The sequence below is a fragment of the Rhinolophus ferrumequinum genome, chromosome 10, assembly GCF_004115265.2.
Source record: "Rhinolophus ferrumequinum isolate MPI-CBG mRhiFer1 chromosome 10, mRhiFer1_v1.p, whole genome shotgun sequence".
In the NCBI taxonomy this organism is placed as follows: Eukaryota; Metazoa; Chordata; class Mammalia; order Chiroptera; family Rhinolophidae; genus Rhinolophus; species Rhinolophus ferrumequinum.
In genome coordinates, this window is record NC_046293.1 from 7,607,457 (window position 1) to 7,620,018 (window position 12,562).

General features: G+C 49.9%; 1 protein-coding gene across 2 annotated transcripts in view; it reads right to left on the minus strand.

Annotated features, from left to right (window-relative positions):
• FAM83F (family with sequence similarity 83 member F) overlaps nucleotides 1–6,639 on the minus strand; it is a 28,771-nt gene extending 22,132 nt beyond the window's left edge. For both annotated transcript variants that reach the window (XM_033116206.1, XM_033116205.1), the window contains exon 1: nucleotides 6,091–6,639. In XM_033116206.1, the coding sequence (XP_032972097.1) occupies nucleotides 6,091–6,582 (492 nt within the window). In that variant the 5' untranslated portion in view covers nucleotides 6,583–6,639. The remainder of the gene's footprint in view (nucleotides 1–6,090) is intronic.
• Between the last annotated feature and the right edge of the window lie 5,923 nt (nucleotides 6,640–12,562).

Below are 12,562 nucleotides of genomic sequence, written 5' to 3' on the forward strand. Positions count from 1 at the left end.
GGCCAGTCAGGCTGTTCAGGGTGACTGTGAGGGAACACCATCGGGCATCCCTGGTTTAGGAACTGGGGGGCCTCTATGCCTTCCTGTCTTGTCTTTGCCATGGCAGACCCCAGAGAAGATCCTTGGCTGAGGACTCACATGACACAGCCCCAGACAGCGGAGGCAGGCAGATAGACAGCTGCCCTGACATCCTGCCACCTCTAAATCACGGCCAACAGATAAATATAGGGAGAGGGGCTGTGGGGAGGGCAGTAGACAGCCTGTCCTCGCTCCTCTCTCGGAGGAGGAAACAGAAAACACCTGCCCCAACAACCTGATCTCCTGGCTGGGGCACCCCCACTTCCTGGGAGGAAATTCAGCCGTACTTCCCTCCCCTGTTCTCAGAAAAGTCAGAGAAGGCAGCAGTCACTTTCCAAGACAACTGACATTTGCACAATACTCTCCCAGTATCTTTCACACAGTTTCTCCCTCGTTTTTCAAAACCAGCCAGGAATCTAGGTATTATCTTCCCTTTGCACAGGTCAGGAGTCAAAGAGAGTGATTTACCCAAAAGAGCACAGCTAGTAAGTGGTCAGATCAGGACAGAAACCAGTCCTTTCAAATTCAGAGCCTGTCCTCTGTCCTTGACATGAAGCTTGGCGCTGCTCAGAAACTTGGGCTCTTGAGATGTGACTGAGCACAAAGGAGAGACTCAGAGTCCAATAGCCGAAGCGCCCGGGGGCTTGGCAGGGACGCCGTGACAGGCCGGGGCAAGATCCCGTGCGGGCTCTGTGGTGCTGAGTCCCCGGAGCAGCCGCTGCACCATTATCCCAGCCTCGATGGGACAAGGACCCTGTAACTGCCCAGTGGCTCTGAAACAAAGCCCGCGCGGAAAGGTTACTCGTGGAGGAAGAAGGCTTTGGCAGAGGGGACAGTGTTTGGGGCCTGCAGGTATTGGGTTGCCCTGAGCACTTAAATCAGGCTTTTGAAAGGCAGCTCAGAAGCTCCAGAGAAAGTCAACCGTCCCTGGGAGATGGAAGGGGAGGAGACGGGAAAGGAGGGAGGGCGGGAGGGAGGGATTCGGAGCAAGGCAAGAATCGGGACCAGTTCACAAACAAGGTGGTGAGTGAATGGCTAATATATTATCTGAGTTCACAAACCAGTAACATTTAGAGAGTTCTTTCTGTAAACTTCTTTTGCTCTGGTTCTTTTTGTATCCATATCGTGTCCGTATCCCATTGCCCAGCATGTGCCTGTATAAACAGGCGCCTGGGGACTATGGGCTGGATGTACTTGAACGAGGGCAGCCCTGACTGCGGCGAATGGGAGAACAGTGGGCTCTACGCAGTGGCCAGGACTGCCACCTGCAAAGCTGGTGACTCCGAGACTGCCACACTCCCTGGGCACGCGAACCCAGTCGTTCACCCCATCAGCTGCCCATACCTCTAACCAGGCTGCTAACCCGGCCAACCACCTCCTGTCTGGAGCCTTTCCCCAAATCCCTCTGGTCCCCCTTGCCCCCCAACCCCCAACATAGAGCATTCTTCTCTCTGCTCCCACACAGCTTGTCACAATGGAGACTAAAGGAGCCCCTTGGCTGATGTGTAGTTCAACAGGGAACTTTCTCCAGACACTTGCGTTTCTAGAGGGACGGAGAGGAACAGTGGCCAGGAGGAGACAGTTTCTAATCGTTTAAACAAATCACTGACCACCTGTGACGCTTGGGGCCCTGCAAAGGAGACAGGAGAGGAATAAGGTGGAGTCTGGGCTCTTCCAAAGCTCTGTCCCCGAGGATAAAATGGGCTCTCCGACAGTGAGCTGTGTGCCAGGCACAAACGAGGAGCCTCGTCTGAGAACCAAAATATCACCTTGCATTGAAAATTTGGTAGTGTAAAGGAAGACATGGCATCTGAGCTGGTCCCTGAAGGAAAGAGGGCAAACCCATCAACAGGCAGGGATGGGGTAGGGCCCAGCCAGGTGACCCACGCCTCTCTGTCCCCCATCAATCAGGCAGGCCTGTTCCTCCCATGGCAACGACACAAAGAGGAGCAGCTCCTGGGCGGTGCTTCTAATCTTTGTGGGGTCATTGGTAATCTGACCAGGGACCTGGGGAAGCTGGGTCATCTCCTTGTCGTTGGTCTAAAGACAAGTTGTTTTACCCTTTTGGACCTCAGAGGGTTCCTCTGTGAAATGAGAATGGTACTCTGCTTTCCATAGTGATTGAGGCTCAAAGGAAATGGGCCCAGGACTGCGGGGGTGAAGCTCAATCTTTGTGGGGGGCGGGCAGTAAATTTCCTCTGTTCCTGAAGCACAGGCAATAAATACTCTCTAAACCTGCCCAGCACCTCACCAATGGATGCTGCCAGTCACCAGGGAGCCTGCATGCAAGGACGGGTGGGTGGCTCTTGGCCTCCTGCTGTCCAGACATGCTTGTGGGCAGGTCCTCCCCATCAAAGGTCCTGCCCTAACCCGGTTCAGGAGCTGGGTTAGTGGCTCTCCTGCCACACCCTCTAGTCCAGCATTCATCATACTGTATTATAATGATGGTTTAGTAGACTATTAGGCGATTTAAGAGCAGAGGTATGTTTTATATGTCTGTTTTCACTACTTAGCACACAGTCGACCTTGAAATATCTGTCCAGTAACCAAATGGATGCACTATCCTTCCCAAGTCGCTAGCCCATCCAAATGACAGTAGAGCCTCTCAAGCTGCCTTTGTAAATAAGAACTAGGTGTTTCCCAGCCTCCACGGGGTCCTGCTGTGAGCCCACTCCCTGGAGGTACAGTGATCTTAGCAGCCCAAGGAGCAGCAACCTCCCCTGGTCTGGCCTTCCATGCCAGCATGCGACAGGCCCGGGACACATTTCTGGGTCCCTGAAGGCACCTTTTCCACCTGTAGTTTAAGCAGACAAAGAACATCATTCAGTGACACTAAAGCAAGCAGATCACTCAAGGAAAAAAGAAAAGAAACAGCATAAAAAACCCCACCCCACAAGTAAACTTGGCCGAATGTTTGAATGCTGTCTCTCCAGTGTGCCCGGGACAGGGAGGCCATTCTGACATTGGCAGAAGCCCAAAGAGCAGCGAACTCAGGACTGACCATCTCGAAGGCCCCCTCCCATTCCATGTAGTCCCACCTCCACACCTGCTATGCTGCTGCCTCACTGGCCACCGCTCTCTGCCCCTCATCCCCAACCCACAATCATATTTTCAAAGTGTCCCCTAGTTAGGCTCATTTCTCCGCATCCCTGAGGCCCAGGTTTGGAGCCTCATTGGTCTGTGGCTGTGGGTAAATCATAGCCACTCCCCACTCCCGACCCCCCAGACTTGGTTTCCTGTTATCACTCGGGAATAAAAACAACAGCACCTCATGAGGCTATTCTGAGGATTAAATGAAATAAAATAAGAAAACTCTGGCACACCGTTGGCCATGTATGTCCTTTTGCCTCTCCACCCCCAATCATTCGTGTCTGCACATAAACTGTCTCAAAGTCTGTCCCACCTGGCCTCTCAGCAGCCAGACTCTTACTGAAAACAAAGAAAGTCCATCCCTCGGGGTGAAAAGGAAGAAGGAAAAATCAAGTAACGGCCATGGAGGGTTGCCTGCTAGTTGGACAAGCTGAGGTAGGGTTGAGGGCAGGCAGTGGTCAGAGGTATAGCCTTTAGAGCAGAGCTTAGGGATCTAGGTCTTTCTATCACCAGCCACGTGATCTTCGGGCAAGGCTTTTCCTTCTTTGCCTCAGTTTCCTTACCTGTGAAACAGGGTCAACCTTTCTGCCCTACCTACTTCACAGGGTCTTTGAGAAGAAGGTACTGTACAGATGTAAGCAGCAGTGATAAAGGGTGGGGGCCCAGAAGGCCTAGGAGTTGAGTGGGCACAGGCAGAGTCAGAAGCTGCTTTTTCGGGGGCGGGGGGTGTCACCTACTTTGGACCCAGTTTTAGACCCCACACTGGGACAGCTCTTGCCTCCTGCCAATCAAAGCTGCTTGCCATTTTGAAGCAAAAATCTCTCCCTCCTGCTCCAGAGTGTCTTAAGGAGAAACCACTGATTCCAGTTTCTTTCTCTCTCTCCTTTCAACTCTGCAATTCACCTCCCTCAGGAAGCTCTCCCAGATTAGGCACATGAGCCTCAAAAACTCTTTTCCTTCCAGCACATCCCCCAGCTTTTGAGTTGACTCTTGGAGGTAAAGGTCACATAATATCTTCCTATGGCTTGTGCTTGGCACACAGTAAGCACTCAGGAAATAACTATTGGTTAAATATGTACGTATTAGAGTATTGGATCACTTCACAATTGTTAACATTTCTGTCGTTAAATATTTAAAGAGTTATGAACACTCTACTGCACAAGAGACTCTTCACATCCCACATGGGCGTAGAAGCTCCAGTGGGCAGGGGCCCTGCCATTCCCTTCTTGTAACAGAGGTACACAACCTACACCCCAGGTTGTGTGACCAGGCTAACTCCATTCAAGCTCCTTGGGTGTAATACTGCTGCACCATCATCAGACAGCGGGGCGGGGTAGCACAGTGATCCAGAGCAAGAACTTTGGCATTTGCATCCTGGCTCAGACACTCAGTAGCTATGTAACCTTCAGCAAGTAACTGAATCCAAAAATAAAGAAAATACCCATCTCACCCGGTTGTCGTGGAAAGCAAAAGAGAGAATGCAAGCAAAGCATCAGCACAGTGGCTAGCACATACTAAGTGCTCCTAAGTTGCGGCTTGCTAGTATTGTAAGACTTGACCCCTGACCCCAGCTGCAGCCTGCTGCATTATATTATCACTCATGTCCTTTCTCCGCTGCTCAAACTTGTATATTGCATTCTGCAAAAGAAAAAGGCAAAGAAAGCTCAGGCAGACAATGAGGAATTAGAGAGGGAGGCGGAAATATGGACAGTGCAAGGTAACCCTTCCTTCTGGCGGCAATCTAGCCAATTACCTGCATCACCACTCCTTCCTGGAACAGAAGCTCCACCACCGGTCTTTCTAAGTTAATCTTGCCTCCCTAGGCCATTCAGCCTCCAGGGGTAACAGAACCACCACATTCACCCAGTTGAACTAGAAAGACGAACCTAAGCCACTCCTGTGGTATATTCTGAAGTGGACACTAAAGGCTGCTGGTGTTTCTTAACGAATCTCAGTGTAGGGGAGCCAGACTTAGTAAATAAAAAACGAGATGCCCCATTAACTTTGAATTTCAGAAAAACAACGATTAACTTTTTAGTATCAGTATGCCCCATGCAATATTTGGTGTATACTGATACTAAAAATTTATTTGTTGTGTATCTGAAATTCAAAGTTAATGGAGCATCCTATATTTTACTTGGAAACCCTACCCAGGTAACCCTACCCAAGAGCACGGAGTAAAGATTAAAATCTTCCCTCTGCCCCCACAACCTACCAGCCCTGCCAGTATTCTAGGCAGCCAACCCGGAAGCATTCCCTCCTTTCAGCTCCCAAGCAGAGCAGACAGCATAAGTGGGAGCTTCTCCTGAGCTGCTGAGTCCAGCAACCTACTTTGTCCAAGTGCCCAGCACAGAGCCAGGCGCATAGTAGGTGTTCACAATACGGTCCTCATTCATTCTAGGCTTCTTGAGCTCTAGTATTGGGCCCAGTAGAAAATGTTACTGAGGGGCCAGGTCAGCCTTGACTCTGCTGCAGCGTAAGAACAGATGGCTAGGGTGGGGGTGGGGAGGTCACACCACCAACTTCCTGGTGTTGTTATGAAGATCAAATGAGAAAATGGCAAGGGATATGTTTTGTAAATCTCTGAGAAGCACACAGGCTATTATCATGATCTCTGAGTGGCCCATTTTACGAAAGAGCCCCACAGCCTCCACTCTTCCCTAGGGAGAGGAACTACATAAGCACATGGCAGGGCAAAGCCAGTGCCTCTGGACACTGTAATAAAAACAACTCTCTAGCACACTGTAATTTGCCAAACACGTTCACATCCATCCTCTCTAGACTTGCCACAGTCCACGACGTGAGGGAGGTTTCCTGGACTATTTTCCAGAGGGTGGTCAGGGCGGTCTGCCCCTGAGGTGATGCATGGTCCAAGGAGCTGGGCATGGGGTCCACCCCGTGAGGGGGCGGGGGCAGGCCTACCTTCTGGGCCTCTTGGATCATCTGCCTGACCACCTGCTTGAGGTGGGGCGCCTTCTCTTCCATGGGGGGGTGAGTGAAGAAGGTGACGCAGCTCAAGCCGCGGTAAAAGCCCGCATCTGCCCAGCCCAGGTCCAGCGGGGGCACCTCCGTGTCGGAGCGGTCGGGCCAGTAGGCCAGGGACTCGCTGGGCTCAGCCTGGTCCTGCGGCAGGGCCTTGGCCTTGGCCTTGCTCTTGCTCTTGCCCCGGGAGGTGGGCGGGGCGGGGTCCTCGTAGGGGGTCAAGGCGGCGCGGAGGGCCTGGCGCTCCGGGCTGGACAGAAAATCCCTCAGCTGCTCCTTCTTGATCCGCTCGCAGTAGGCCTTCTCGCCGTCGCCCAGCAGCGCCTCCAGCGCAGCCCGCCGCCGCTCGCAGTAGTAGAAGATGGCCTGCGCCTCGGTCACCCGCTGGTTCACGTGCGCCTCGTCCAGGCAGCTCAGCTGGGACTCGGCCATGGCGCCCCCACCGCCCGCCCCGGCCCCGGCCGCGGCCTGGGTCGCACTGCCGCACCTGGAGCCGCCGAGGGGCGGGGCGCCTCACCTGGCCGCGAGGTCAGCCAATCGGCGCGGGCCCGAGAGCGGGCGCGGCCGTCGGGCGGGGAGGGGCGGCCGCGCCCTCAGCCTCTGGGGCCGCGAGCGGCGCGGGCTACTCGGGGGTTCCGGGAGGACGCGGCAGGGCCTCGGCCTGCAGTGCCCAGCCGGGGTCGGGGGCAGGAACGTGGAGCACGGCCGTAATAAGACCCGCGTGCGGCCTCTGGCCGGCTTCCTCCTCCCCGCACTGACCTTTTGGTAGGGGCAAGGTGGGGGAGCTAACTTTTCCAGCCGCAGGCGGCTGGGCCAAGCTTGTCCTAGGTTCATGTTCATTTTTCCAGCAGGTAGGGCCTCTGAGCACGTGCTCTGGCCAGGGCGCCTCTGAGGCTGACCTCTCCCGGGTTGAGGGGCTGGAGGCCTTGCTGCTAGACAGGATTGTGACTGTTGAGGAGAGGCGGTTGGTGTGCAAAAGTGAAATGCTAATAAAACCCCTGCTCCAGCCCAGCACGTCTCAGTTCTGAGCTCAGGGGCCTCCAGAGGCTGCCAATCCAATACATTCACCATGATAAAAATTTCTTTAAAAAAAGAAAAAAGCCACTCAAATAAAGGATGTAAGCAGTAGTGATGGAATTTTCCCCCTATTTTAATTTTGAAGTTGTGTGTGTGTGTGTGTGTGTGTGTGTGCGCGCGCGCGCGCAAGATAGGCTGCCAGAGGCCTGATTATTAGTGATTCAAAATATATGTTTGAGCTCAAGGAAGCCACACATGCAGGCACACACACACACATATCACCAGCAGCAGCTCAGCTGTTTCCCACTGGATTAAATAGAATCTTCTTAGTCATTAACATATTATTTTGTTCAAGCACTGCTGTACAATTTGATTCTCCACATTCAAAATATTTTCAGATCACAGCAACCAAGAATTCTCATTTCTCTCATTTTATAGCACAGCATCTTAGAGCTGGATGGAGCTTCAGAAACTAGTCCAACCCCCTCATTTTACAGATGAGGAAATTGAGGCCTAGAAACATGTGGTTTGCCCAGGTCCCTCAATAAAAACAGCCCTAGGTCTTTCCCTATGTCTTGGAGATCTTTGCCCTATGCCACAGCCACTTTGCACTTTCTGTTTCTCTTGTGAAATGACAGAATTGGGAAACTGATTTTAATCTTGGGGAATTTGAAGAGGTTGCCTACTATTTCTGGACTTTCCTTTCATGGACTGAAAAAATGAGGGTTAGATTTTCAAATACCTGCAAATTTTGTCACAAGAGTCAGTTCTGGAATCCTGTGTCAGCCGAAATTTCGTTCAGGGCGGTAACCAGTGAGATGTCCAACACCTCACCCATGTCCTTCGCTACTCTTGGGAACCAGAAAGCCTCACTCCTGGTAACATTCTACTCTTAAGTATAGACAAATTTCATCTTTAGACAGCATTTCATTAGTTTCCTAATGACTGGAGGCCCTACCAGATGCCAGACTCTGTGCCCTGGGAAGCAAGCATTTACTCAAGGTCTACTATATATCTGGTATACAGTATGTACTCAGTACAGGTTTGTTTTTCTTGTGTTTTGTTTGTTTGTTTGTTTGTTTGTTTTAAAGAATGACAAGGCTGTAAAGTATAGCATAGGGAATATAGTCAATAATATAATAAGGGATGGTGTCAGATGGGTACTAGACTTATTAGGGTGATCATTTTGTAAGGTACCTAAATGTCCAATCACTATGTTTTATATCTGAAACTAATATAATATTGCATGTCAACTGTAATTGAAACAAAGTTTTAAAAAGAGAGAATGAATTAGGGTCAAGAGGAAGGTATGTGCGGGGAGCTGTGGGATTCAGAGAGAAGAAGTAATTAGTCTACCCCATGGGATATGGATAAGAAGGGCTTCACCCAGTAGGAAGGGATTTTGAGTGTGCCTAAAAGGACGGGCTGAGAAGAATTCAAGGGGGAGATGGACTGAAGGTATTCCAGGCAGAGGGAGTTGAGATGGGTATGTCAGAGCTTCATGCTGGCATCCGGCACCTGCGGGTTCAGTTCAAGATACAGTCATGTGCTGCATAACGACATTTTGGTCAACAATGGATGTCAGCAGTCCCTTGAGATTATAATGGAGCTGAAAAATTCCTACCGCCTAGTGTCGTAGCTGTTGTACGGTTGTTGCACTACTCACGTGTTATTAAGGGACTGATATGGTTTGTGGTGATGCTGGTGAAAACAAACCTACTGTGCTGCCAGTTGTATAAAAGTGTATCACATACAATTATGTACAGTGCATAATACTTGATAATGATAATAAATGACTATTTACTGGTTTATGTATTTACTATACTTTTTACCATTATTTTAGAGTGTACTCTTTCTACTTATAAAAAATGTTTGCTATAAAACAGTATGCCGGCTTATACTGGCAGCAACCTCATATATATTGTGTTTACTGTGTCTCTTGATTACATGATTTCTCTTCTGTTTGATTTAACCTCATGCTGTTTTGTACAGTCACAGGCTGTACAGGCTTGTAGCCTAGCAGCAATAGGCTATCCCATGGAGCGTGTGTAGTGGGCTATCCCATCTAGGTTTGTGTAAGTGCACTCTGTGATGTTCATACACCAACGCCTAAGGACACGATGCTCAAAACGTACCCCGTATCCCCATCGTGAAGTGGTACATGACTACTTACCCCTCAGAGCCTTCATGTCCACAGCTGTAAGAAAGGATAGTAATTCTGACTTCCTATGACCTCCCACATTGTTGTAGGGATTAAATGAGATCATGTATTTGATTTAATTAGCTTTTGTATCTGACTTGTAGTAAGTGGTTTATAGTAGCGTTTTGTAATTGCCTGGGGGAATCTTGCTAAAACGCAGATTCAGATTCAGTAGTTCTGAGGTGAGGCCCGAGATACTGCATTTCTCGCTGGCTCCCAGGCAGGACTAGTTCATAGGCCACACTTTGCATAGCAAGGATTTCAGAGGCCTGTGAATAGGAGTGTAAACTTTCATGTCAGAGAGTGCTGGCATGGAGTCCCACTTTCCTGGGATACACTGTGTGTCTCTGGGAAAGTTACTTCCCCTTTCTGAGCCTTGGTCACATCATCAGTGAAATGTGAGCAATAATAACTCCTACATTACAGGGCTGTGTGAGACAGGAAACAAGTCAATGACTATACATCACTTAACGGAGTGTCTGGCAGCCAATAAAGTGTAGTTAGTGTTAAAGTGTGGGAAGATGAGACTGGAAAGAGAGGGACATTGGGGCCAAATTGTGGAGACCTTGACTTTAGATTTTATCCTGTAGCTAAAGGGGAGCTACTGAAGGTTATTAACGGACTGATATGGTCATAAAAAAAATAACAGCAATTACTATGTTTCAGGCACTGTGCTAAATATTTTATGTATCCTTCAAACGAATTCATGTAATCCTCTTTAGAAAAATTAATATCCCCATTTTACAGGTGGGAAAACTGAAGCACAGAGAGGCTTGTTCTACTGCCTCAGTTGAGAATGCAAGAAAGGGATGTTAGTAAGAGACAATGTTCCCCTTGTTTAATAATTTATCCACCCAACAAACATTTGCTGAATGCTTAGCATTGTGCTAAGGGTTAGAAACCATTCATTTACCAAATCCTTGTTGAGCTTTACTAAGGGTGTGTTCTATATGCTGGGGACGCACTTCTGATAAAAAAAAAAAAAACCAAGTCCTTGCCCACGCAGAGATTACATTGACGTGGAAGGATTAGGACACGGTTTCTGCTCTCAAGGAGCACAAATGTTATGTGACACGAATTGGGATAGGGCAGAATGGGAGAATCAGAGTAGAATACTTCAGTAACAATTCACATTGGACAAGATCTTACCTAGAGCTAACTGATAAGAAACACACTGTAGTCTTTTTGTAATATTCCCCTTTACATACCAATGACTTCTTTTTTCAACCAACATATTTGAGCAGTTAATGTGTACTAGATAACACACTTGCTGCCAAGAATAAAAAAGAGGAATCAGACATGATAGCCGGCTGCCCTGGTGGCTCCCTTGGTTTAGCTGGGAGTCAGATACCCTGTCTTTACAAGGCCGGGTGATAAGTGACAGAATGGACTTCACAGAGCGGTTTCAGGCTATGGAGTTTTTGTAACGTATGATTATCTAATTTGACCTGCCCAATCTGATAAAGTAGACTGTGAAAGGGCTTACAGATTAATAAACTGAGGCTCTGGGAGATGAGACGGTCCGGTTATCAGCTGCCAAATGGAAATGCTGGGCCATATTCCCATAGCCTGATCCCCAGGCCTTCTACCCCACCACTCAGCTAAACTGTGCATTAGTCCTGAGATTCTTAAAAAGCCTTATCAGCTGGGAAAGGAATTCCTTTTAAGTATAGGTCCTATTGTGCTGGGGACACTGCGTGAGTCGATGACACCCTAGGAAAGCCGCTAGCCCTTTACCAGTCCCTCCTGCCTTGGAGTGACTGGTAAAGGGCAAAAGGTCTGGAGTTTCCCTGAGCTACATGCATTTCCAACTTTGGAGGCCACCTTGCCCAAGGTGACTGAGCCTTTCTGAGAAACTGTGCCTCTTCCTGCTCCTCCGTCCTTGGCAACGCCTCCTCTCCCACCTGGGTACTTGGCTCGCATTCACCTTTCTTTCGCCCACTGCACACTGCTGGCTGCGTGTGCAATAAAGATCTGACACCTCGTAGCTAACAGTAACTGTAGCTGTGTTCATCCCCACACATGTCTGTTTCCCCAGGTCCTCCTGTGTAATTTGAGTCCCCAAATCGTCTGCCTCGTGACATATGCTTAGATATGTTTCCCAGGGCTGACTTTTCTTCCTCTGTGGCAATTTGTTGTCATGAGCGCCTGTTATATAACTTTGGGGGCTCTCTCAGGCCTCCATGAGATTTGTGCCTGCTGCCCCTGTTCCCGGACAGGATTCGAGAATGAGAGGAGGTGGTTATGGCAGGCACCTTGGGGGGCAGGGGAGAGGGGTGTAGGTCGGAGGACTGAACTAGTCCAACAGCTTTCACTTGTGACCTGCTCTCCGGGCCTGGAGAAAGGAACACACTGAGGCCTCTCTCCTGCCGGTCATGATTTACCGAAGGTTTCAGCTCTTCAGTCTGGATGGTTATTGAGCATCTATAAGGTACCAGGCAAATTCCTGCCTTGCCAGGCCCTCCAGACTCGGGGGCTTTGTTGTATCTGCAACTTTGGAAGCATATAGGCTCCTTTCTCCAACCACTTGGCAACACCCCGCTTGCCTGGTTTTTCTGCACCTCCCTGTTACCCCTTCTCTGTCCCTTGTCCGTCCCTTAAATGTCGGTTCCCTATTCCTCACGGGAGTTCCTGGAGCAGCGCACCTGGCAGGCCATGCAGGTGACATGAGCAACCTTCACCCCCGTAGGGCAGAGTGCTGCTGACAAAGCACCTCCTCTTCCAGTTGTTGGCAGTGCCGGGAACTGGGGTGTGTCTGAAACATTTTTAGACACATTTTAAAACAGCTCTGACCCCAACCAAGGGACCTGAGCTGGAATTATTTATTTACTTGGTGTCTGCTCATCCCTGTCTTTGGGGACTGGAACCTAAATGTCACAGGACACAGGCCCTGAGCACACACCCACCCCTTCTAGGGCGATGCCAGAAGAGCACATGACTGGAGACAGTTCAGCAGAGGGACAGATGTGTAGGCTGAGGGTGGAATCGAGGAAGGCTTTGTGAAGGAGGTAACATTTTCCCTGGCCTTGCAAGCTGGCTAGGATGTGGACAGAAATCAAAAGAAAGGAAGGGGCATTCCAGGTGGAGGGACCTGCATGAGCACAGTCACCTATGAGGGACAATGCAGGGCAAGGTTCAGGGGAGGGAGTAGCCCAACGGTCCCGTCTCCACCTCACCCCCCACCTCCGGGACGCA